Source organism: Eleginops maclovinus, chromosome 20 (genome assembly GCF_036324505.1).
Source record: "Eleginops maclovinus isolate JMC-PN-2008 ecotype Puerto Natales chromosome 20, JC_Emac_rtc_rv5, whole genome shotgun sequence".
In the NCBI taxonomy this organism is placed as follows: Eukaryota; Metazoa; Chordata; class Actinopteri; order Perciformes; family Eleginopidae; genus Eleginops; species Eleginops maclovinus.
The window spans coordinates 9,679,899-9,707,442 of NC_086368.1; the positions used below are offsets into that span (position 1 = coordinate 9,679,899).

The window sequence follows — 27,544 nt, forward strand, 5'->3', positions numbered from 1 at the left end:
TGGTATCAGCTCTCATATCGAGGTAATACACACGTCTGTTATACCATCTGTTAACAGCGCCATGCCAGGGCCGTATGGGCCATACAGCGACAGAGAATTCCGTTTCTGCTGCACCCACTTGTCTCCTCATTAGAGGAAATTACAGTTGAGTGAACGATACAAACGTCCACACCTTAAAGACATATACAGTCTTTTTCTTTTAAATGTGTAATATTGTTAACACATACTTCAGTGCTGTACTAAACATGAACAAGAATACACTTGTATTTTAGTCGGGCAGGGTTTTGTGACCTTATTCTTTTACTCAGTGAGAGAAATATAATACGTTCTACTCCACAACATTGACATCTTTAGTCAATGCTAATATGGCAGAAGAACAGTTTACATATAAGTTAAAAGCACATCATATATTGTATACTGTATATATTGTTAAATATGATGAGCAACCCAGCGGTTAAATCAGCTTTTCAATATTTACCTCCATCTCACGTATTTTCTGTATTTTAGGCACATTTTGCTGATAAAAATGTAATACTTTAACTTGAATGAAGTGCTTCAATGGAGGAATTTTGAAGAAAAACTTTAAAAAGTAAAGTTAAAACGAGAACCGAAATCTGCCCAACTTTCTATAAGAAGGTGCGTGTTCCTGAGTCAGGTGAAGGTAAAGTGTATGTACAACGCACTGCTTTCACTTGATACACATCAGACTACATGTTTCTGGGTGAGATAAGCATTCTGCTACAAGGACAACTCTGGTCAATGTCTCTTGGTGTATTTTCAGTAAAGTAGTCCTTTCAAAGTGTAATTCTGCCAAAATTGAGTTTTCCACGCTGTTGAGTCCATGACGGGGACATGAAGATCACCACTTTAGAGTCAGAGAAGCATGAAAAGTGGGGATTCAATTACTCTGGAGCTAACGTAAGAAGTTTAGCTGCCTCTGCTACATCTCTGGCTGGATGTATGTGAGCTTTAAAGAGTTTGTTTACTGGAACATCCTGGTTTAGAGGTGAGATAGAGGCCAGAACTCAATCTCAGCAACACAGCCAGATGTAAAAACTTGTATCTTTTCTGTGACTGCTGTTATTAAAATTAAAGAAAAAACATGAACACGCCACTTTTTTTGACATTTGTGTGCAAAGAAAATAATAAACTCCATGATTCCATTGACTGAACTATTTCAAAATAGAACATGACGTAATAACTTGTACATTTAATATGTGCATGCTATACAACTTAAATAGTAACACAAGCAGGACCACCGGATAGAAACATGATACATGGAGCATATATACAGCCGCTGAAAAAGTGAAGAGACCACTCCAATTTCTTCTTAAATCTTTACCTGTACATTGATGGCAGCCATTCCAGTGTGTGTGTTGAATTCCAAAACAGAGCAAAATTGCCAGTAGTTTATAGAATACAAAAAAACCAAAAAACATTTAACTCAAAAGACGTACCTATAAAAATAAAACAAGAGAAACTGATAATACTGAAGTGGTCTCTTAATTTTTTCCGCGGCTGTATATTTGAAGTAAGATAGATTTATGGTTGTTGTTTAGTCAAGGCAAAGTTCAACAGTTTTACTGTGAGGGCAACGTGTTGTAAAATCACATTTCAGTGGAGTCTACTATGCTGTTTCTTTATTCCAGAAGGTGTGCAAAGAAAATAATAAACTCCATGACAGGCATTGGTTAAGCTCCATCATTCGACATTTTACAAACTAAATGTATCAAAAATATCTCCTGATTTATATTTGCTGCTGTGTGCTGAGTTCTGACCAAGGTGTATCATCATAGCAGAGTTAGCCGAGCAGGAAATCAGACACATGGTGTGACCTCATCAGCCCCTCGCCTCTTCCAGGGATTGAGGGCATTACCTTTCCTGATCGCGTTGTTGCACTCCCTGAAGCTCCAAAACATTCTCCACCGTTGATAAAAATGTCTCTCTGATTGTGACAAATTCATCTTGATGAAAGTAGCTCAGCCACAGACACCTGAGGAGGAATTGCTAGATTGTTTGATATAAGTAAACCTTTGCAATTTGGCTACTTTTAAAGCAGAAAATCCTTCTTATTACATTACAGTTTTCGAAATACACTGTTATATTTACAGGTCAACCAATCTTCATAATCAATGACTTAAAAAACAAAATATGCTTTGCAGACAAATGTCAAATACTGCTCCCACGTCTGGCAATAATGTAGCGGCAAAGTGCTACACTGACTGAGACAGATCAAATGAAAGAGATTGAGATAAGACTTTGCTTGAGGGAGCAGACTCAAAGGAAGGACTGGAATATCAAAGAATAGGTACATATGCACGGTAAATGAAGTGGAAGAGAGGCAACAGGGGGGCAGAGGAGGTGGTGGAGTGTGAATTATGAGAAAGACCATTAGAAACAGATGCAGAAACACTTATTATAAGCAAGAAGGCATGCAGGTCAAGAATAACACTAATGGATCACTGCACAGTGACAGCTTTCATCTGGAAAATGCGGGAAATTCCATGTTGAGTAAGTGGAAACAGGAACATAAGAACTAACATGTTTTTTTTTGCTGTGAGAAAACACTAGAAGGTTTAAACTAAAAAATAATAATTGTTCTTTACATTTAGAGCATGTTTGGTAAATAATTAGGAATGAATCTATAGGTGTAAAGAAGAGGAGTGATAACATCATATGTGGGGACCTATCTATTGTTCATAAAGACATACATTGTGATTACATTAAGTTGCTTTGCTCAGTTTCCAATGTGAATTTCACTGACACCCCCCCCCCCCCCCCCCCCCCCCCCCTTGGTAATGTTGTGTCCTTACAGTAATACCAAATCTCATATTTGTATATACTGATCCATAAATGTAATGTGGTTTATTCAACTCAAAGTCTATCATTAATAAATCATGTTTGCATATTTTCCTTCATCTTTTATATTTAATGTGTTTTTCTTTTATTTAGCTTATCCCAATTGATATATAGGGTCGACCTAATAATATAAACACTCCTCAAAAAACACCGTACAGTTACACTGACCCACAAACTACATCCTCCATATGATCATAAGTAATAATTATCATCTCCCAATACAGTTTCGACAAAATAAATCAAGACTATCACCCTAGTGGAGGTAGGGTTTGTTTAGAACTGTAGTCTGCATTAGTTGTATCTAGATGTCCCCAAAAACACGAGCATTATTGTATATTTCTTTAGTGATGTGAGTATGTGCATGTGTGTATTGCAGTGAGTAGTAAGCAGCAGATCAAATAACTTGTTGTGTTTTCAATGTTATGATATATAAGGTTGCCTTAATGTTGACAAGCCGTATCTACAGAATTCATTTTTACGTTCACCTTAGAGTCTTATCATATTTAGACCATCATGCATTATTTTTGTTTTACGATATCACAGGAACCCAAATATAGCACGGGACATTTATTTTCTGCTCCTCGCCAACCCTAGCCAGACCTTGACCTGACCAGATGACACGGCTAATCCCTTCGACAAATAAATCCTATCATGCCCTTGGTGTCAATTTTCAATGAAAGTGAACCAGTAAGCCAGTTAAGTAGCTGGCACAAATGTATGTATGTTTAAGAATTACGCACTTATGATTGTGTCACAACTAGCAACAAGCTACTGGTGCCTTACTTAGCTTAAGATATCGCTCATGATATATTTCTGAGTAACATCAACATAACAGGATCAACTTAATGAATTAATAAATGATCACAAGGAAGAACACATCTTTCCTTGAAATTTTATTTCTGAATAGAACATGAGGCAATAACTTATACGTTTAATATGTGCATGCTATACAACTTAAATAGTAACACAAGCAGGGCCACCTGCTAGAAAATGATACAAGGAAGCATATATATTTTAAGTAAGACAGATTTATAGTTGTTGTTGTTTAGTCAAGGCAAAGTTCAACAGTTTTACTGTGAGGGCAACGTGTTGTAAAATCACATTTCAGTGGAGTCTACTATACTGTTTCTTTATTTCAGAAGGTGTGCAAAGCAAATAATAAACTCCATGACAGGCATTGGTTAAGCTCCATCATTCGACATTTTACAAACTAAATGTATCAAAAATATCTCCTGATTTATATTTGCTGCTGTGTGCTGAGTTCTGACCAAGGTGTATCATCATAGCTGAGTTAGCCGAGCAGGAAATCAGACACAGTGCACCCTCATCAGAGTTTCACTGTGAGGGCAATGTGTTGTAAAATCACATTTCAGTGGAGTCTACTGTGCTATGTTTCTTTAGTATTAACATTTATATGTTTTTATGGATTTGCCAAAATCCATAAAAACACCTTTCATATGTATAAGGTAAATGAAAGTGTGTGACTGCAGTAATCAAAGCCCTTAGTATTTTAACTACACTCTAAATACTGCAACATGCTGAACGTTTAAGGGTGCTTTTACTCTCTTGCATCATTTACTATATGTGTCTTCTGATGGGGATGTTTCTTTTGGAGTTATTACCACTTCTGGATGCTTTTGATCATGTTTCAGTTGTTTATAGGAACATAACACAACATAAACTAATAGCAGCTGCTCCTTGTTCTGGCCCGACACTGTATGGGAGCACTGCACAACTACACAACACTTCTTTATTTAAGCCTCTATGGACAGTGGCTGGCCACATTTACAAGGTGTCTTAAAATAATACAACTCTGGACATAACGTGCAACTGGAATAGCAGAGTCTGTAATGAAAGGCAAGAGAGAATAGCATTCAGGGGCTGCAGCCTTGAGCATTTGCTGTATCCAACTGAAGGTTTTATTCAAAACCTAATACAGAATAACATTTTCTTAAACAACCTATTGTTCAATATTATCAGAAAAAATAAATATTGTATTCTAATATCACTGCTATGAATGCTGTCTATGAACACCTTGAATAGAAATCTACCCACAGAGTTCAAATCATTTCAAAACAGCATTTAAAACTTGTATTTCCTTTTCAAATGCATGCCTTAAGGAGTATGTACTGTAACTACCTCCGGGGAATATCATTATATGTTTCCACTCGTTTCTAATTTGCCATTTAGACTTTTTTTAGTTCGTTGAAGTTGGCAGGCTGGTTATTTATATGTCCCAGCATCACATTCACTAAACATAATTTAGACTTTTAGAGATCATTCCTGCAGAAAAACTAATGTTTATTATAAGGAAAATATCCTCCTGTTTTGAGGGTGTCTATGTTGTTATACCTGGCTCTTTCTATGCTTTCTGTAGTGTGTGGTTTTTAAAACAGAAGTGTTGAATGGAGTGAAAAAAGCAGGTCAAATGTGTCTTAGTAAAACAAAAACAACACAAGTTTGATTCCAATCAGTGTTACCTTCTTTATTGGCATAAAGATAATCATAAGCCAAGATGTTAAACAATCACATTCACAGCATACTAATAAACAGCAGACCTAATCAAGTCCTTAACTAGTGAACTCCAATATATTGAGTTTTCAGGCTTGTAAACAAACGTCATCTTGCTATGTGTCCCTACATCTGGTTCATAGAAACAAATCATTCTTTGAAAGGTATTTAACCTGCTCTTCAACCCACCCTTCACTGTGGCCCCTCTATACTTCACCGCCCACCCAACCTCCAATGTCTTTGGAGTGACCACAAATACAAAAAAGCTTTTGGCAGTCACTGGGTCTTGTCAGTAGAGAAGCATCAAGCACAGACTTGCACACTGAAGGACGGATCTATTACTTTCAGAAAATTAGGAGAAGGCACAGTGTGAGCAGACTGCTGCCTGAAAGGGAACTGAGCTGAGAGCACTGAAGACTGTGAGCAGGTAGGTGGCCCTCAACACGAAATCAGACTGGATGAGAAAATGTTGTGAGAGCAGAGGAGAAAAAGGATTACAGTAAGCCTATTTCTTGTAAGTCATCCCCTGCGATAACTACAGGATCAATACAATGTGTGCCGTCACTGAAGACGTCAGCATTTTGTGAGCAGGTGCACAGACAGGTGCAGTAAAAAACCTACATTCTACATGCAAGTGTGTAATGTATACATGCTTCTATTTTCCTCTTTGAACCTGCTGTGCTTAAAGAACCATAAAGCAACTCAATGTACACAAATTTTATGTGCTCTCTCATTCCAGGCACTCAAATTACCGAGTATGTTACCATGTTAATAATTTTGATATTCTTTGTACAGGATTTAGTTACACAGAGGACACACACTTTTAGTGTTGGGGCATGAAATCACTTTAGTGAGGCATGCAGGCTTCTCAGTTTGAATTTCACAGTTTTAAATCTGGGAAGCTGGGTGTTAGAAGTGAGGTCAAAGCTGTGAGGTTGTTGGGTGATGACTAACTTTAGATGAAGGAATCCGATCGATATGTAGCCTGAGATTTAGCAAGCTGCATGAAGGGTGTGGGTTGTATTTTGGCAGAAAATAGGAATTTCACATTAAGAAGACATACACACGACTGTGGTTGCTACTGTTTGCACTCTACTAGTTCTGCTTGTTTTGTGTCTCAAGCACATGCAGACTTGTATAAGCACTTTTCTTCAATGCAGTATTGTAGATCTCAAAGGACACAATACCTTTAAATGTAAGGCTAAAGAAGTAAAGGGGAATACAGTCACACTGATCAAAACATGCTGCCACACCAAACATGTCTAACATATGTTTGAACAACATGTATGTATCAACTTGTCAGCCCTCGAAAAAATTAACAAATCCTATGGGATGTTCAAATGGCACCATTAGCGCTCCTTTGACACCAAAAGGCCACGCGAGTTACACAGCCGAAGATACTTTCTGTCTCCAGCACTCTGCTGCATTCAGTGACGTGTGAACAAATGCAGAGGGGACATTTGAGAAGCTGCATATGCCATTACAAGAGTTCGTGGTTGGTGGAGCAGTCACAGAATGTATGGGACATGTCACGTACCACTGAGACATTAGACGTAATTCGTTTGTCTGCAGCAGCTTCTCAAGTGTCTTTATTTCTATTTATTGTCTTTACAAACTTCAAAATAACTCTACTGGCATTTTCTCACTGTATTCCATGTCATTAGCTTGACAAGAGGTCAACTTTTGTAATGTCAAGGGAGGTTTTACACATGCAAAGATGATATTACAGGCACACATCACAGGGATTAACCATGCATGGACAAGGAGGATCACACAAAATCACGGATGTCTGCGACGAATCAAGCGGAATTAGTTAGGAGACAAACTGTTTAAATAGTACGGGAGCAAATACTTACCACACTGATCTTTTTTAATTAGATCTTAACATCATGTTAGGAAAATGTCTACAATCACATTATTATCTCCATTATAATTAATGATATTTAAACATGATATCAATAGCAGAGAGAAAAATAAGCACATGTTGACAGAGGGTGAGGCTAGATTTATTTTCTTTCTGCTACAGTAGTCCAACATTTCCAAATGTCTGTGTCTAATTTTAAGCCTGGTGACTTGTTATATAGCCTGCAGTGACAGCCGCCCTGCCCACATACTGGTAAGAGGTAATGATGTTATGAAGCATGGCTCCTATATTATATATTTTTTAAATGAACAGAAGTGTTAAATGTAAACTAGCCTGCAGCACAAATGTTAACAATCTCAAAGATGAGGATTTTAAAAGATGCTCAGGATCTATTGACAGTCCACTTCCTCCCCTTTCCCTCAAGTCAGGTTTCATTTTTCCCACATGACAGCCTCAGACAAACTTTAAACTATAAATGCAAGGAGCTAAGATGGCCGAACTATTCCAGGGAAGATGAGTGGGTTTCCTTTTAATGCAAGGGCCGCCTGCCAAATGTCTCCTGTTGCAGGCTGTTTTGCTTTTACCATATGTGTTGCGAGGTTCATTTTCAAGATCCACCAGCAGCCAAGGACGCAGCAGGAGCCCAGAACCTTGTGAACATATGCTGGAGTACGCGTACAACTAAAAATAAAGTGCTTCCTTTCCAAGACAGCAGGTTTTATGATCAGTGGGACATCAGGACAAAGTCAAGAAAAAGGAAAACATTAACGACTCAGTTATAAAAACAGTTGTAAGTCACAAGTTTAACACATTAAAATGTTATATGGAATATTAAGACAATGATAATTTAGTTTTAAATCACAAAGTCTTTCACGGTAGAATTTCGCTTAATCAAGTTGCATCTAGACAAACTCACAACTAGCAACTATAATATGATTTAAAAGTCATTATTGTCATTATTTGACTCTTCCTAATATTTCAATAAAGAAAATGTATACTTGAAAATCCTGTGTTCACTATAAAGTGCCACACATCTCATTTGAAACAGTTCAGAGTTTATAAATAGTGGCACGTCTTAAAGATATTGATCTTTGTCCAAATGCATTGATTAATTATACAATTTTCAGTTTAAAGTCCCTGAAAAAAATGTTCTCAGATTTTATGAGCAGTGTGTTAAAAGAGAAAAATCAAGAAAGGTTTCAAGGGGCTCCAAAAGTTTAGAGGAGTTGGAGAACTGCACATGCTGTTTGAAATATGTAAAACTCGTTGGTAAATCAGACAGCAGACTACTAAAGGTTTGTACCTATTCCAGCACACAGACATGAAATATCATTTAATGAATCATGCAATCAAAAGCTAAAAGGAACTTTTCATACAACGTGAGCAGTGCACAATAGCAAGCATTAACCAAAATCCTAATCATAGATAAAGCAAGAAGCAGTATTATCACATTAGATACTGCAAGCAAACGCAAAAGGCCAAAGTTGTTCAAACTGTGCACCAAAACTTGACTCACCTCCTCTTGTCAACATTTCCTGAAAATCTTTGTTCAGCTGCAAGACAAAGAAAAATAATATTAAACGCTTAAATGTAACCACACCTACTTTATTCCAATGTCCAATGAGAAGGTTTAGACCCCTGAACTTGAGTCCTTCGGTCAAATTTTACAAGAACAAAAAATAGTAATCACATAAAAAGTGATGCAAGCAACCTTTCATAACGAGATGATGTGTGACTCATTTAATGTCACATGAGTCAGCTGTGATCCCCATAAGTGACACACACGTCTGATGTTTTTTCCATATTAAACTCTTTTGGTATGTTAAAGAAATATAATGAAAAATAATGCAGAAGGCGACACATTCCCTGTCAAAATCAGTGCTAAAGTTGTGTTTTCCTAAGAGTTATGAATAATGTGAGGTAACATTAGTTCAGTAATCAAAAGAAGGGAGAGTGTGGTGTTGTCTTCATGCTGCATATTTGAGCATTTCCTAAGGCTGAGAAGGGGTTAACCAAAACATGGCTTTTAATGTTAATACTTGCATATATTTTTTTATCTTACCAAGAATCAACTAATATTCATCAGCACTGGGAGGCTATAACCCTGGTAGAGTGTGAGCACTTAAAAACTAATCCTAACACTTCCAGATTATTTAGGGCTTCTACAAATTCTGACTTAATTAACACATGGCTCCAAAGGATTCCTGAGTTCGGCCTTCATCCCAGAATTATGTCAACAGTCTACAACTGTATGCAACACTTGCTGCTGCCTCTTACTGACTGGTGAGAGTAACTGCAGTGAGCTTTAGGGAATACATTTAGAGATGTTCAGAGCAGAAAATGTTCCGCCATATGATTTAAATAAACCTACGTGAACCTTTGAGAGGATTTCAGATTGTGCAACTGAAAAGTCAAAAATCACAAAGAGAATGTCAGTCCATATCACTGTTTTGCTTTGTTAGCTATGTATGTATGCAGTGCTAATATGTCATCTCTCTTTGTTTTTTGCCGCAGAACCTTCTGAATCAGTACAGCTCGAAAAGAAAGGCAAGATGTGGAAGAGGTCAAAGGTGACCGATCAAACTGCCATCGGGCAGGCGGGTAAGTGCAGGGTGATGGATGCTCTCTCCCTGCTTAGGTCAGCCTAGGGTTTGTTTTGCAGCTGTCTCCACCTGGATTTCTTCTTAACTCAAGGAATGATGATGAACAGGAACAAATTGACTTCAAAATGCGCTTTGTAAAAAGAACAAGTCACGCGACATTGCATTCCAGAAAAAACTTGCAAGACAAGAAAACACCTGGGAAATCCAAAGGTCGGAGGATTGAAGATGCAAATACCAAAGACATCTGGAAACTGCAGTATAGAGCTGATGACTGACCATTTCTTCTGAGAGAAAATGAAGATAAGCGCCTCTGCTTTTTTCTTCGTCAAGTGGAAGCTTTCTACTTTTACTCATGTTCTATACTGCTACTTTTCAACAGAAGAATATGAATATAGCTCTGGCCATCTCATTCATATTAAGGATGTGATATTGAAGATGTCTATCAGTTAAATCCACTAAAGCTCCACAGATTTCAGCAATGAGACACGAGAAAGCTGTCATCACGGAACGAGAGCAAAGTGAAGAAAAAAATGTCCTCCTGACCAAAAATGACAAAAGAAAATCAGAGTACAATACAAAATAATAAAACTGATTCTAACAAGGGTTATCATCACTATCATCAATGGTTGTGATTTGACAAAATGAAAGATATTCTTAAAAAAAAAAAAAGGGTTTTCCCACAAAGTCATTATTTCTCTCAAGCACTGCACAGGAATCATCCTGTTTGAGAAATGCGAGCTTCTAATAATAAATAGCTGCACAGCACAGCTTTGTACATGCTGCTGTAACAACATACTGCTAACACACTGTATACTTTGTCTATAACTAACCATTGTGTGTTGTGGAATGTGTCCCTGAAAATGGTGTTTTTTTTAAGTTGTGTCTGTGTTTGTGCTGCCCATCCCCGGGTCACACTGTATAATGTGGTGTTTTTATGTTTACTGTGTAATAATCCTGTCAAAGTTCCAACTGCCATGGTGCTTCTGTCAGGATTTACATTTACCTGTCCTGTTCCCTCTTCTGTTGATCCGATGCGTGTTTAGTCGACGGTTCAGAGGAATTTCAACAAGACGACAAAGGTATGCGAGCAAAAACAAATCGAATCACACAAACGACTCACCTCCGTAAGTGCATGACTCCAGGTTGGGTGAGTTGCATGTATGATGTGGTCTTCATCACCCCCGAAAGGTGTCATCCAAAACGGATGATTCAACTTTCAGTGTCACAACGGAAGCACTTCGTTGTGACAATTTAAAGAACACCCACATGAATACTAAAGCTGTTGCTAGAAGGCACGGTCGTTGATTTCTATGTGTCTTCTTAATCTTGTTATTCAAAGGAAAATGCCACTTTTTTAAACATATGTGCGCATGTGGAGACAATTCTGTACAGTGTTGAGTGTCATTAAGTGAACTTGCTCTCCAGGGACAAAGGGGCATAATGTCCTCTCTTCTGGAATCAAACTAAACTTATTTGTGCTTTACAAAAGACCCCTTACAAAATTACATCTTTAAGGGTAAACAAAAGGAACTTGCCAATTTAAATCAATATTGATTAACTGCAAATAACAAGCCTTTGGTATCAGTTAAGAGACAATAGGAAAAACATTTGAGACATTTCATACAATGAACACCGAGGCTGCCTGAGTCGCCACTTTAAAGTCCCCAATTCTGTATTCCTTGGAGATTTTTGGCCTTTTCATGCCTGACCCTCATGCTCTCTTTGGCTTCAGTATGAAGACCACAACTGTCGCAGACACAGAAATGCAATTTTTATAATTCAAAGGGTTCAAAGCAAACGTAAGAGAACCATGTGCTGTCAAGTTAACTCAGAACATCGAGGTCTCGAAGGTAATCAACTTGAACGACACATGTAACCTCCAAGAGCCCTGAAGCATCACCAAACCACCATAGTTTCTTTTGGTTTTGTGTATTACTTTGAGAATAACTCTGAGGGAATTTGGGGCAACACAAGAACACATGTACTGAGGCATCAAATAATAATGGCAAATTTCTTTCCATGTTTACATGGCCCTGAAATATAATAGGAAAGCTATTTTTGCAGTACGGTAGATCTCAGCGATACAGTGATACATTTAGTGAAAGTCAATTTAGTGCAGTTAATGTTATTCCTATGAGACAATTACAAGAGGTCATCATTATTTACTGAACTTCAGCAACAAATAAGATGAAAAACTGCAAAGTCATAACAGTCAACAATGGAGCTAAAGCTGCGCAGATGAGAATAAACACAACAACACACAACCGACCCGCAAGTCAGCTGCTTGTGGAAATGTTAAAATCTAAATGTCATGAAGAAAGAAAAGCAGAACTAATTTTAAAACGTAAAAAAGGGAAGTTCTTGCGTGCACATTCAGAGTAAAATCAAGGATTTGTGGTCCACATTGTTAAGGAATCAGTTTGTGATGCATTTTATAGCTACATTTAGTGGAAATTAGTTGAGGATTAACAGCATCCTTAGTAAATGAAATTAATTTATGCCAATTATATTCCTTAAATTGCTTTTGATGACCGATGAAATCAATGCCTGGCTTAAAATGCAGCTTAAGTTGCTGTTCTACATTAATAGGCTGATCCATATTTCAATGCAAACACATTGCTTTTAATGATATCTGCATCATCCTTGCGATGTCATTGCTGGTACAGAAGATACTGTTCTGCATCTCATGCCCCAAGCACTTACCCCCAATGCGCTTAAGATTGCTTATTTCTTCTTCTTTAAACAACAAACTCTATAGTTTATACTCTGCCCACTGCAGGTCTTTCATTCCAGGAGAAAATAAATAAAAATCCCTGGACCAGCTGAACCCCTGTGATCAGCGTTCAGTGATGAAGCCTTCGAGATTTCTATGGGTTAGTCCATATTGGTTCTCTCAGGTGTTCTGGCACTTAAAGCTGGTGCAATGCCTAACTCTAGAGTTTTCAATGGATATTCTGTACAAGTAAGCTTTAATGAACTAATCATTGGTACTCCATAGACCTCTAGAGACAGCAGAAGGGTTGAGCTTGTTCACCCACAAAGAATATGAGTTTGTTAATTATAACATAAACATAGGGGGGTTTATTTATTACAGATGTCAACCTTTCAGGACAACCTTTGTAGTTGACATGAATGATTCGATGAACAATCCTAATAAAAAAAAACATCTCAACATTACCAGGAAACTGAATATGTATTATTACCAATTTACCATCCTGCAAGGCAACTCTTTATGCGTGTATATATGAAGTCTCTGCAGTGGCCATGAACTGCTTCTTGAGACTCAAACAACTATTACAATCTTTGGTAATTGTTGTTATTCAGCATTTTCCATAAGTTATTAAGTCTGAAAACCTCCAATGCCTACAATTATACTCACATTTAGCACAAGCATTTACTAAACTTTATCCATATATAACATGTAAGTCCAAAATATTACAAATGATTGAATCTGCAATAAACCATTTGCTCATGCTACATGGACATTCAAAACAAACAAGTCATAAGTGACATAATGCTAAAGGACGCAAAAAATTGCAAGCTAGAAATTAAAGCTTTTAGTCATTTCCAAATAATCTGAATTAAATGAATCCACAATGAAATGAAAGTCTAATATAAAAGGTCCCGTAAAACAAAGTTTCCCTCACGTTTTAAACATGACATAGACCACTTTGTTTATGGCAAGTGTCCAGAATGTATGTTAATATGAAAATATGTAACACTCATCACTAATGTCAACAGGCCCATGAGGAGATAAAGACCAAAGAACGTTATAATTAAAAAAGCCGTCTTAAAAAGTTCATTAAAAAATGTGGTTCTTTATAAGCACAACATTATTCCCTTTGTTCTTTGGACGTTTTAATCACTTTGTGGCATTTTTATCTTACTTTTTTGCTACATCTGAATACAATACAAGCATGAAAAACATTGGTATATTTCAGGCTGCAGAGAGGGTTACGCCAAATAAGATTGAGAACTGTTTTGCCCTCGTCAACCCCTATTTACTTGCTTTATTCATAAATGCTTGACTGTCTGGAAATATTTCTGGAAACACAAAAGTAGAAACTACTGCTTAGATGTATTTATTTATTGTTAGCAATAGAAGTCTTTAGAGGATTCATTTAGTAGTTTGGCTTTTTTACATTTAGACATGATGATTTGTTCCGATAAAAAACAGTTTGAATGTTTGTCTGAAGTTTACACTAAACCACTTTGTGTTTGTCCGTGTCTAAATCTGAACACATTCTTAGTAAGACTTTCTTATAAAATGACTTCATTCTTCACACATACTGTACTTTTTCAAGTTCCAAAATGAATACAGAGGAGACTCCTTAAAATAAGTTATTAAAATGTTCATGCTTTGATGAGTATAGTACAGACAATACTTAGTAACTTGGCTCTTCTTTTTATTAGGCTTGTCTGATTATTCATCTTTCTTTGATCAGGCATTAAGAAGAAGTCGAAGGTGCCCGGTGTCATGATTACACAGTTTCAGGAGGAACTTCCAGAGGGAATGACAACTCCTGATTTCACTCGCAAACCCATTGCTTTGACTATTCAAGAGGGTAAGTGTACAATCGCAGCCTCCACCCAAATCCATTTAAACAAAATAGAATACATGTTTTCTTCTCGCAATAAAATAATTGAACAAACATGTGTTGGCCAGTTTAGAGTACCTCAATCTTAATCCCAAATGGCAATAAGCAACATTTAAGAGGAAGAGCAGCTGTCCTGAGTATATCCAGTCATAACAATAGGAAAGAAGTAACAAAAGGTGGAGAACCACATGTTAAAAAACATGTATTTGGAAAGTAAGTTGCACTTCAACAATTGAATTCTTCAAATGATTAAAGTGGCCCTGTTCTGGGGGGTTTCCCTTTCATGTAGTGTGTTATAAAGGTTTTGGTGCATGTAAAGAGAAATTCGGACATTTGAAGCATAAATAAGATGAAACTAAAAATGAGCATAATAGGGCCCCTTAAACAGAATCTTATCTTATGTAACACGTGGAAACACTTGAATATAATGTTTGTCCAATTGTTTGCATTTGGCCATGTATCTTACTTCTTTACTAAAAATGTACCTATGAATGATTTATCGCAAACAGAGATTTATTTATTTTATCTCATTCCAGGTAAGGTTGCGGTCTTTAAAGCCATAGTAGTGGGAACCCCAACACCTACTGTAACATGGAGCAGAACCAACCAGGAAATCGTTTTCCACACTGACTTGTGTGTGACAAAGTACGATGAAGCATCTCGAGAGCACACACTCGAGGTAATCTTCAACAATCCCAAAAGACGTATAAACAATATGTACCCGTTGTCGACCCTAACAGGAAGCATTGTTATGTTTCTGTTGCAGACAATAAATCAAATAATTTATAGTCCGATAGTGTGATAATACACCTTATATGGAAAAATAGTTTCATCTTATATTTTAAAGACACAGAGCATCTGTGTTTAGCCCAAAAAGCATGCCCATTTGTGGGAAGTTGATTGTAAAATGTAGCCAAACATGAAAACTGAATTTGTCCATCGTCTGGGCTTCAATAGAAGGGAATAGGATACATTTTTTATCAACCCGATATGTAAAGTGACTTAACTGTCTTGAGACTCAAACTACTTTCAGTGATAATCAAAATGCCATAATCTCAGTGTTATCCTTCCTGTAGTTTCCTAAGGTCGCTTCAGAGGATGCGGACACCTACAAGTGTTTTGCAAGCAACGAACATGGAAGGGCTATCTGCACTGTTCTCCTGAATGTCATTTCTGGTATGGTTCTTAATATTCTTTAATCCTGTTGCCGCTCTAGTGTCTTATAATGGATAAAAGCTGCAATCTACATACTCTTGATAAGAACATCTAAAAAAACCATTTATTTACAGTTGGATTCTCTAAGACCAAGGAACTCCAAAAGAAAGAAAGTGAAGGTGAGGTTTCAAATACATACCATTCGCAGTTTCCTTATCTGATGAGGTTCACCATTTTTTTTTTTGTTAAGCAGTTATAGTTTTGTTGACTTTACGGTCAAGGTTTACCATTATAATGCCAATTATCCATAAAAAGAGTGCTCTTACACACTTTCCTTATGAAATGCACAGTATGAGACAAATTAATAAACCAATAAATACATTAAGAAAACATTTATGATTTATGATTCAGATCATTGTACAAAGCATGATTTTATTTGGGCTTAAAGAAATACTCTGTACAGCACCAATAAAATAAGATCAAACACTCTGACCTATTAGTCCTGAAGCTGAAAATGTAATGAAAAATGTAAAGAAAAATATTCTTATCCATCTTTAATCAAACTATTGTACGCACACTGTAAAGGAAGTTGAATGCAACTTGCTTGTAAAACATAATGCATGACAAATATATTTAGAGAAGGTCTAATTTTCTTTGTAATGGTTACAGATGCAATCGACTTCAGGAAAATGCTTAAAAAACGGTGAGTGAAATTCTGTAAACAAAGTTTGTTTCTCGAATTATCTGTATGATGGTATTTTCTTTATGTTGGTGACTCCTTCTCATTGACAGAATGAGAGTATTTATTTCAATGAAAACATGGTTTTGCGCGGCTTAATAACATTTCTGCCTCCACAGTAATGATGATGGGACACGTGCACAAAAGCCGATGGAGCCAGAGGAGAAGGTCTGGGAAATTCTCCTTAGTGCAGACAAGAAAGACTACGAGCGCATCTGCCACGAGTACGGAATCACAGACTTCCGCCGCATGTTGAAGAAACTCACTGAGATGAAGAAGGAGAGAGAGGAGGAGATTGCAGAGGTATGGGCTGCTTTGAAATCTAATATATATTATATCGTGTCATTTTGGTTTTAGTGTAATTTGTTCAATTTTGGTGTCCGTCTTACACTCTCTGTGTAGACTCATTACATCCTTTTTACTCTTTCTACTGTAGTTTGTTTCTCACATCAGTACCCTGAAACCTATTGAAGTAAAAGATGACGACTGTGCAACAATTGAGTTGGACATGGACCTCAAGGATCCTTCTAGCAAAATCTTCCTGTACAAGGTGGCGTTAACTACTATCTACAGCACCATCTTGCAACAGGTTGTTATCTATTATCAATATGGTTACATGCCTATTAATTCTGCAGGATGGCGTAATGATTCCATTCACCAAAGAAGACAGTGATGCCCTGAAGCATAATTTGAAACAAGTTGGCAAGAAATATGTATTCACAATTAGGAATCTAGGTTCAGGAGATGCTGGACTCTACTCAGTGGATGTTGGGGGTTGCAATGTATTCTCAACTGAATTTAAAGGTATGTCATCAATCAAGTTATTCAAATCAGATAAGTTATAAGTAAACTCAGTCCATGGATTACTGATGTACTGTTGCTGTCTACATATATTTTTTAACTGCAATAAAAGTACGCAATGAGACTGGAGAGTCACAAGTGACCCTGTGTGGATGGGACAGATTGCTAAAATGAGTCTCCCTGCTTCCTTTTTCTATTTTGTGTCTTTTGTTATCCTGCAGTGCCTGAAGTCGACTTTGCAGTCAAAATCAAAGAGGTTAAGGCAGAAGAGCGAGAAGACGCCATCTTTCAATGTGTCCTCACTGCACCTTTGAATGAGATCAAATGGTATGGCAGAAGCACTCCTTTGACAAATAGTGAGAAATTTGAAATCACTGTATCCGAAGATAAGCTCATCCACAAGTTGATCGTGCGAGACTGTTTGCAGTTGGACGGCGGCATCTATGCTGCTGTGGCAGGAATCAAATCCTGCAATGCCTTTCTTGTAATCGAAGGTAAAAAGATTCTCTTCCTAAATTTTCATCCTGCTCCTTATATATGAGTCAGAAATCTAGATGAATGCATGCATACAGTATGGAACCTCTGGGGGATACTACAAACACTAAATAATTTGTAAATTCTGAATTTATCGTGCAGCTAAAACATATTAAAGAAAAATTCATATTATCTGTTATAGCGGACAAGGATCCCACAAACAAGGGCAAGAAAGGATCTCGCAAAACTACTATGGCTGGAGCCGGTAATGATGAAGATCTGGTAAAAATAGCTAAGGAACAGCAGGAAAAATATCAGAAAGAAATGGAAGAAAAAATGGAATTGGCCAAGAAGGCTCAAGCTGAGAGAGAAGTAGCAGATGCAGCCGCCCAAGTCGAAGCTGAAGAAGCTAAAAAGGCAGCGGCTGAAAGAAAAGCTGCAGCTAGGGCCGCAGCCAAGGCAAAAAAGGCTAAGGAAATGGCTTCAAGGAGAGCTGGTGGTGCGGGGGTTGGTGGAGGCGCCGGTGGTGCGGGAGGCGCAGGAGGTGCAGGAGGTGTCGGGGCTGCTGGTGCTGGTGGTGCTGGTGGTCCTGGTGGTGCTGGTGGTGCTGCTGGTGCTGCTGGTGCTGGTGGTGCTGCTGGTGCTGCTGGTGCTGCTGGTGCTGCTGGTGCTGCTGGAGCAGGTGGTGGCGGCGAAGGAGAAGATGGAACTGGAGCCACAGGTGGAGCTAAAGGAAGAGGTAGCGGTGGCGCTAAAGGCGGAGCTGGAGGTGATGGTGCTGGAGAAGATTTTGAAGATGAATACTATTCATCTGAATATTCTGATGAAGAACTGGAGGAAGGCGGAGAAGGAGCGGAGGGAGGAGCAGGAGGAGGAGCGGGAGGAGGAGTGGGAGGTAAAGCGAGACCTGGAGCAGGAGGTGGAGAAGGGGGAGAGGGAGGAGAAGGAGGAGAAGGAGGAGAAGGCGGAGAAGGCGGAGAAGGAGGAAAACGAGGTGGAAAAGGAAGACGCAAGAAACGCGTGAGAGAGGGTCAACTCGTTCCAGACACAGTGACAGGTAAGAAGATCATTCATATTATTTTCATTGAGAAAAGTAATGATGAAAAATTGCTTCCAAAATGTACCCCTAAATGAAAACAATTTAAATGCAATGTTAAAATACTTTGGGGAAAAAAACGTATTTAACTTTAAAATCCTCGATAATAATATATATATATATATAATATAAAAAGTAACCGCAGTAAAAATTATTTGTATTTTGTCGATGTTTTTCTTTGTCTATAGAAAAAGATTCATTATAAAGGTCATATTAAATTATTATCTTCGAAACTCGATAATAGTGTTACGACAACTTCCTAACTAAGATTTTCTAACTAAGAAAGGACCTGGTGATGTTCATGCAGAATGAATGCCAGTATGTATATCATGTTATACATATCGACCTAATGAGTCAAGTCATCATTAGTTCAACATTCATACAATAATAATATGTATGAATTTCACAATAAAGCTGCAAATTATTATCACTATTAGGAGATAGTAATGATGAGGAAACAACAGATCAACCAGGGGAAAAATCTGGGAAAAAGGGAAAACGTCCCAGAAAGACAAATGTGGATGTTGAAGCTCAAGCGGTCGTTGGTAAGAGACGTCAAAGCTGCATGCTGTAGACAAATTACTGCTGCTAAAGTCATTTGGAAATCAAATTGACTTTGATATCACAACCCAAGAAAATTCTAAACATTTCCTTACTGTGATGCAGCTGCTTTAACAATTCATGTATATGATACCTATACACTACTGCCAATCTTACAATAATCTGGTAAATCCACATGGTCTTTTTATTCTTAAAAAGAACCGCTGTCTATTGTTTATGTTTTTTTACATAAAAAATAAATACTGCAGTTACATTTTTATGTGAGTCTGTTTTAATTGCTCACATTGGTTACAGTCCAAAAACATTTTTAACCCTGGGCTTTAAGTTTTATTAACTATCAGCTTAATTTAAAAAAAAAAAGTCAGCATTATTTAACCAACATTGGCTTATCAAACTAAAAGTTACATGTCCATATCGTCATGTGTGTGTCTTTGTGCTTCTCCTGAGAAACAGATAATAGAATAGCATGTAGATGCTACGCTAAAACCTGCTTTCTCTTCAATCCAACACTTTTTTGTGAAGTATAGAAATATTTCTATATTTGTGATTTGTCTATTCAGTGTGTGCTTTTATGTGTCTGTTATTCTAAATACTTTGTTTAATTAATGCGCAAGATTTCTATGTTAGAGGGTAAAAAATGGAACAGGTGAATTATGTTGATATAGAGTGTTTAAGTTTATAACTCGTCAAATCAGCACTGGGAAAACCCCATGTGCTAAAAGAAGTTATAGTACTCATACCATGTATCCATGAAACAAGGGCTGAACAGGTTTCCTGTAGGCCCTTGTGTTAATACACCATTAAGGAGCCAATATTAAACATCACCTTTTCCATTGCCCTCTTCTCTTGTATTAGAGTTAATGTTTGTTCTTCCTGTTGTTAATGTTGATATGGTTGTTATGCTCCATGTTGACATTGTTATTCTTCTGGTTACTGTTTTCATTCATATTATTTGTAAGGCATATCCAACAGCAAATGAGAATCATTGGATTGATGGTAATTACAATGATATCCCCTAAACTGAAAAAGACATAAACACAGAAGCCACTGGCGCCAGAGGTGATAATGGCACCAGGCCAATGCAAGGCATTGATGCATCTGCTGAAAATGGTGAGGGTGCAGACGGCGATGACCTTCCAGCAGCTGGCAGGCGTTCAGGCCGTATGCGGCAAGGCCCATTGATCGTGGAGACAGTTAGTGGTAAGATGACTGGCGTTGCATTAACCACTGCATGGGAAGCACTGTCGGAAAAAAGTCATTTGCTGAGCAGATGACTTTTCCAGTGGTTTGACGGTTAACGCCCAAAGTGTGCTCCCACTCATCGCAATACCACATTTGATCTCTAAATGGTTAAAAGGCCTTTTAGAATGATCAGAGTTCAGTTAGAGTGGGTATAGCCTTGAGAGATGCTAATCCTTTTTTTATGGACTAATATTTGTACTTAATGTCAAATGGATCAAAACATTCCCTAGTCTCAAGTTGTGTCTAGAGAAGAATATTTTATTATTTCATTTAAATAATGTATATTTTGGATAGCAGCAAAATATTTATGTGTCCACTGTTTTCTCTTTTGTTTTGTTTTCATAATGTGTGTTCGTGTGTGTGTGTGTGTGTGTGTGTGTGTGTGTGCGTGTGCGTGTGCTCTGTGTTAACATTTGCTTGCTCTTTTAAATGTTGATTCAGGATAAGTCAGTGCATTGAGTTTAATTATTTGAATGAACAGAACAGAACAGAACACATGTCCTTTTGAGACAACTGCCACACTTGTGTGTAGCCACACTCATAAGTGAAGACAGAAGAGAACCCGAAATTTGGAGGAAGACCATGATCTAAAAGTGATTCCTGCACATTGAAGACTGAATTCAGAACAACCCGATGAAATGTTAATTTCTTCCACTGAACAAGGAAATGCCTGCTTTGAGTGAGATTTTTATTTTTCACATTTAAGTGGGTATTTCTTTCAAGTAACAAAGCAAACCGAGGTACATGAAAACTTCTGCGGTACAATTCTTATGAGCTTCAAATCTGCAAACTCTGAAGTTGAAGAAGTCCACATGCAAGCAAAACTATGAAGCTACACAAGAAGACATCTTTATCAAGTTTCAAACTATGACGAAATGTGCTCTTCTACATCCCTTACAAACTCCTCTTATTTAGTTTAATTTATAAGTTGAAGATATATTTTATGATGCATTTTGTAACCGTATGCCAATGTAAAATAAACTAAATCACGGAAATGCAAAGAGAATATGTGGCACCCTGGTAGAACACCTCGTAGAGCAGCAGCCCGCTGTACTAAACCTTAGCAGCAGCCCAGACTCACAATCCATATTTCCTCTCCTTTCCTGTCTTTATTTATTAAAATGTGTCATGTTGACTATGGGGTAAGTATGTACACACCCATACATGGATGCCTTACAACACCTTGAAACAACAAACACTGTGTTAGTCGTGTGCATTCACTAACTTCCTGGTTGATGAATCCTCAGACCCAGGAGTTCACTTTCATGCGGGCCTTTCCGACTGCAAAGCCATTGTTGGAGAAGCAGCAGAGCTGGAGTGTAAAGTGAGCAGCGAAGACTGTGTGGGAATCTGGTACAAAGATGGAGATGAGGTATGCCTAAGGTTTAACTTGATATTATTGCATCAATAAAACCAAATAGGAATTAGAAGTTATAGATTGAATTCATATTTGTCATGTTACAGTTATCTGTTCATTTTGCCAGATTCAATCGTCTGAGGGTATAACCATTACAAAAGAGGGAACTTTCCACAGACTGAAAATCCACAAAGTCACAGAGGAATTCGCTGGGAAATATAAATTTGAAGCAGACGGGCGGAAGACAGAGTCTTTGATTGTTGTTGAAGGTAACAATACTAATTTGCATGAAAATGTTGCATTGCTCTTAATGTCTTAATGTTTCTTAAGTACAGAACTAGAAAGCTTAACACTACTAATATATCTGTCCGTATTGTTTTACCCCTTTCCAGATCCACCCAGATTCCCTGCCGAGGATCTGGAAGCATTCAAAACCCCTGTTACTGTGAAAAAAGGACACAAAGCAACCTTCAAATTACCTTATGTTGGAGGGGAACCCATAAAAATTCAGTGGTACCTTGATGGTGAAGAGCTTGCAGAGGAAGGAAATATTAAGATAGATCACTCGGAGGGTTGCAGTCGTCTGTTTCTAAACAAGTTGCAGCGCAAGGATAGTGGCGAAGTCAAGATAAAACTGAAAAATGAGTTTGGCACTGTTGAGGCCTTTAGCCAGCTTATTGTCCTGGGTATGTTGTACATATATCCTATGTTACTTTATTTTCAATGCACATTATTTATGATTGGTCAAGAAATTAACTGTCTAACACAGAATAAAATTCCACATTATGCTTTACTTCCTGGCAGATAAACCCACTCCTCCAATGGGACCTCTGGAAATTGTTGAAGCCTCCGCCTCTGTAATTGACTTCAAGTGGAGGCCCCCAAAAGACAGTGGTGGCTGTAAAATAAACAACTATTTCCTTGAACGACAACAAATTGGCCGCAACACTTGGAAGAAGGTGGGTCCAATTGGTCCAGAGGGCGCATACAGGGACAGTGATGTAGACCATGGCAGGAAGTACTGCTATCGCATTAGAGTGGAGACGGAAATGGGCACCAGTGAGCTAATGGAAACTGAGGATATTCAAGCCGGAACAAAAGGTAAACTGACAAATACATTTAAACCATGTTAACTGAAAAATACCACTTTTTTAGTAAAGGCCCATCACACTACACATTACTTCACAGCCAAAGGGATTTGATCAATCAATCGATTTGCAAAGTTTAGATTCACTAGGCGGAGCAAAGTGTATTCCCACAAATGTATTGTCAGGTTTGGTGAACAATTGATCAATAATCATCTTGATTGGTGTTGATCTTGAATGTTGAATAGAATGAGAAACTTGAGGGTCCAAAATGGCATATATATTGCTACACACAAGAGGATTTTTATGAGACAGTTGTCATTACAATACATCTCTTGAATTAAATGTTGTGAACTTATTGTCCTAGAACAAACTGCTCAATAGTTCAGTAAATACAATAAGATACAATGTACAATGAGGACAAAATCCCAAAGAGGATTGCAACAATATACAGAAAATCAAATGAAGTTAAAAGAGCATTGTTAACACATAGCGATAGCATCTTACGGCTTGCTAGCAGTGAGCAGTGATCTCACCAGCTACTGTAGTTCATCAAATAGCTGTGAGTAGTCCTTAAAAAAACAAGCATCAACCATCTCATATTTCATTTCTCGATCACTTCTCCTGTATCTCTTTTGTGTGTACAGCATACCCTGGTCCTCCATCTGCACCAAAGGTTGTATCTGCCTTCAAGGACTGCATCAATCTCTCTTGGGTTCCTCCATCTAACACTGGAGGAACCAGTATTCACGGGTACAGCCTTGAGAAACGCAAAAAGGGCAGCAACCTGTGGAGCCCAGTCGTCCCAGCTGAAGGGTTTATCAAAGGTCATTCATACATCAGTTCTCTTTGATCATGTTGTAACAACCTGTTACAACACAAACAATATACGCCTAATGATTTATTGGTGTTGTATCTTTACTGCATAGGTATTTTTTACTTATACAGGTAAGGGATATGGAGTTAAAGACGTGGTCGAGGGAATTGAGTATGAATTCCGCGCGGCAGCAATCAACGACTCTGGAGCGGGTGAATTCAGTGTACCATCTGAGTTTGTGTTTGCCAGAGATCCTAAAAGTAGGTGGACATTTAAAACTGTTATCACAGTCATTACTTCATCAACACTAAATACAGCCTACAAATTGCAGCACTGAATATGAATCATGTGTTACAGAGCCTCCTGGTACAGCCATAGACTTTAAAGTGACAGATTCCACCTACACAACCCTGTCCCTGTCTTGGACCAAACCCAAGGACATTGAGGGGGTTGAAGATGAAGCCAAGGGATATTTTGTGGAGATCCGGCCAGCAGAATGCACAGAATGGGATCGCTGCAATGCAAATGCATTAACCATGACCTCCTATACAGTGAAAGGTTTGAAGTCGATGGCCATGTACTGGGTGAGAGTCATTGCAACTAATGATGGAGGAGAGGGAAAGCCACAGGAGCTGGATAATTACATCCTCGCTATGCCCCCTCCTGGTAAGAAAATCATTCCAAAGCCACTCATGTCAAACCTTCACATTTAAACATTGAAATTACAGGGACTGATTCATTGCTCTTAATAAAAGATCCAGTAATGGCATAATAAGTTAGTTTAACCTCCTTGTGATTAAATATGTAGCTGTTGGGAGGCAGAATACATCAGTTTGTTTTTAACCTAAACAGATTGATTACCCCACAAAACCAGCTAGGATGTGCCTATAGGGGCATTAGAGCATGGTTTGAAGAATTCAGATAAATGCTATTATAAATTGGGTTTGTGGATGGACTAAAGAGTGATCCAATTGGCTTCTCCATCCTATCACAAGTAATGTGACTTAAAATACAACTGCAAACATGGTTGACAAATTTAGAGTATGCACTGTTGCAAAAAAACTACCAACATAGAGTGAACATGAAAAGGTTTATCAATAAGTTCAGTTGGTTGTTGACATTTTGTTGAATTATGGTAGGTGGGCTAGAATTGGATCAGTAATGAATCCTATTCCAGGTCAAATGAAGAATAAAGATGATTGAGGCAGTACTGCCTATTGTAATATAACTTTAATTATATATATATGTATATATTTGTTTTAGCAGTGGTTAGATATTGATTATATGTTTTTTCATGTTTGCCATATATCCTTAAAAACATTTAACCTTACAAAAAAAACGATGACAATTGACCAACTTTTCCCTTTTCACATAGTGAGACCACGATTTACGGATGCCAAAATCAAGAGTTTCATGGTGGTGCGAGCAGGAAATTCTGCAAGAATCAACATTAACTTTGAGGTAATTTAGGAAGGAGTAATTCATTCTTCTGTAAATGTTATTATAGATATAAATATATTTATATAATATGATTATTTAAAGGCCTCTCCTTGGCCTGAGGTCATCTGGCTGAAAGATGGAGCACCAGTGTGTAAAAAGGTGACCATCAGCAATGCAGAGATAACATCCCAGCTTCTGATACCTTCTGCTGAGCGCTCAGATACTGGAATCTATACTATCATTATCAAGAACATTGTCGGACAAGAATCATACAGCATTGAAATTAGAGTTACAGGTGAGTTTGATAATCTCTGTTCATTTAACTCTATACATAATTTCTGTGACTGTGGATAAAACAAGCCTTTGTATTTGAACTGCAGATGAACCTAAGCCACCGGTCCCGTGGAGACTGACGAGAACGTGCCTGGCACAGTGACCGTTTCATGGACTGCGTCTCCAGATGAGAAACGTGATGACCGGCTACATTATATGGTGATGAAGCGTGATTCAAGCAAAAGAACATGGAATACCGTTGCAGATCGCATCTTCAACAATAAATTCACAGTCTGCAACATCATGCCGGGCCGAGAATACCAGTTCAGAGTCTATGCAAAGAATGACATGGGCGCCTCCAAACACTCTGAATCACAGAAGTGGCTGATTTCTGCCAAAAAAGGTATGTATAAAAGCTCCTACCTTCCCGGACCATCTAAAAATACATCAATATCTGTAGATGGAGAATTATTATTATTGTTATTGTTGTTGTTGTAGTATTGATTTTTTTTTTTTTACACAAAAAAACCAAATACAGCACTTAGATATTAACCATGTTTACACTAAAAGTTCAGAAGCACTTTTACTTGGGTGTTTTTGTAATCCATATAGAGGCCAGTTCACAAGTGGACGTATTCAACAGTCCTCGACCATTTAAAGAGCCACATTATCAACCTAAAAATGTACTTCTTTGATTATGAGTTTAACATTTCTTCCTCCTTGTGTCAAGTTAACAGCAAATAGTCTGTTGATATTCAGCCCATAAATCTGGCGTATATGTTGGCCTTTAAACTTGATTCCATCCAATCATCAAACCAAATGTACTATCTTTGAGAGCCATTTTTTAGAGCTATCCATAGAATTGTGATTCACAATACCATGTGAATGACTTAGCACATCATAAAAAACTTGTGCATATATAGGGCCAGTAATTACTGTTCCTGTTGCTTTATAATGCCAAATGTTTTTCTTTTTAGAAGAGAACAGTTCTAATTCAAGTCAATGCATCTACTTCCTTCCAGAAAAGTTTGTTGTGAACATGCCAGAAACCAAGACATGTGACCTACAGTGTGCGCCCAAGTTCCTTGTGCCACTGAAAATGCACAGTGCTCCTCAAGGCTATGAATGCTACATGAGCTGTGCTATAAAAGGGGATCCTACACCTCATGTGACATGGCTCCGCAACAATATCAGTCTGAATACCAACACTAACTACTTCATCTCCAACACCTGCGGAGTCTGTTCACTGCTCATATTGATGGTTGGACCCAAAGATACCGGAGAGTACAAGATCGTGGCAGAAAATTCTTTGGGGAGCGCAGAGTGCTCCACTAAACTCACCGTCAGAGGTATTTTAACTTTGTTGTTACTAAATTCTATATAAAATACAGTGACAATCTTTGAAATCTGAAACAAATAACTTCCTTTGTCTCTTTTCCAGAATAAATGAACACAGAAGATGGTAGAATTGCTTTTAAACGCATACAACAAGATGTTATTTATAATCGGCATACTACATATTTAGATTAAGGCAACTCTTTTACATGTAGAGTGAATGGTAATGTAATATTGCTTGTGTTATGATTATGTGATTATATCATATAATTATTATATAATTATATCAACTATTTGAAAAATGTGTATACGATCTGGCACAGGATTAAAGATAAACTTACATAAGGTGTTTTGCTAAAATAGAGGCCAGAAATGAGTTTTGTTTGTTTTGATTTCAACTGTGCTATCTCAATAAAGTGGGTGCTTGAAATACTTGTGTGCATCCGACATTTAAACGGCGGTAATATACAAGAGGAACAGCAGAGGGAGTTGCATACAGGACACTGCTTGACAATTATTTGACGTGATTTTAAGAAGTGGTTTGTCTAAAGCTGATTGGAGTTGTTATTTTTTCGTATTTGTGGTTTATAATCCCCTGCAGTGCAACTGAAATGAAAAAAATGCTGATAAATACGACACATAGGACAAATGTAACTTACATTGACTGTTATAGTGTGGGATTAGTGTAAATAGAAATGTAATAAGGCTATTCTGAAGTTCATTTTTTAAATATG

At 37.7% G+C, this 27,544-nt stretch overlaps 1 protein-coding gene across 1 annotated transcript; it reads left to right on the forward strand.

Moving 5' to 3' along the window:
- The first annotated feature begins 5,581 nt into the window (after positions 1 to 5,581).
- Positions 5,582 to 27,240, forward strand: LOC134883197 (immunoglobulin-like and fibronectin type III domain-containing protein 1). The gene is given in 28 exon segments (XM_063911457.1): positions 5,582 to 5,797; positions 9,749 to 9,835; positions 10,881 to 10,916; positions 14,283 to 14,402; positions 14,972 to 15,114; positions 15,512 to 15,611; positions 15,725 to 15,769; positions 16,260 to 16,293; positions 16,449 to 16,632; positions 16,766 to 16,879; positions 16,965 to 17,133; positions 17,352 to 17,624; positions 17,807 to 18,661; positions 19,138 to 19,245; positions 20,291 to 20,461; positions 21,751 to 21,875; positions 21,988 to 22,129; positions 22,253 to 22,546; positions 22,665 to 22,961; positions 23,593 to 23,772; positions 23,894 to 24,022; positions 24,120 to 24,428; positions 25,138 to 25,223; positions 25,305 to 25,497; positions 25,583 to 25,597; positions 25,600 to 25,878; positions 26,498 to 26,824; positions 26,917 to 27,240. Coding segments are annotated over 27 exon segments (4,782 nt in total). The 5' UTR covers positions 5,582 to 5,797; positions 9,749 to 9,786; the 3' UTR covers positions 26,922 to 27,240.
- Positions 27,241 to 27,544: the final 304 nt, after the last annotated feature.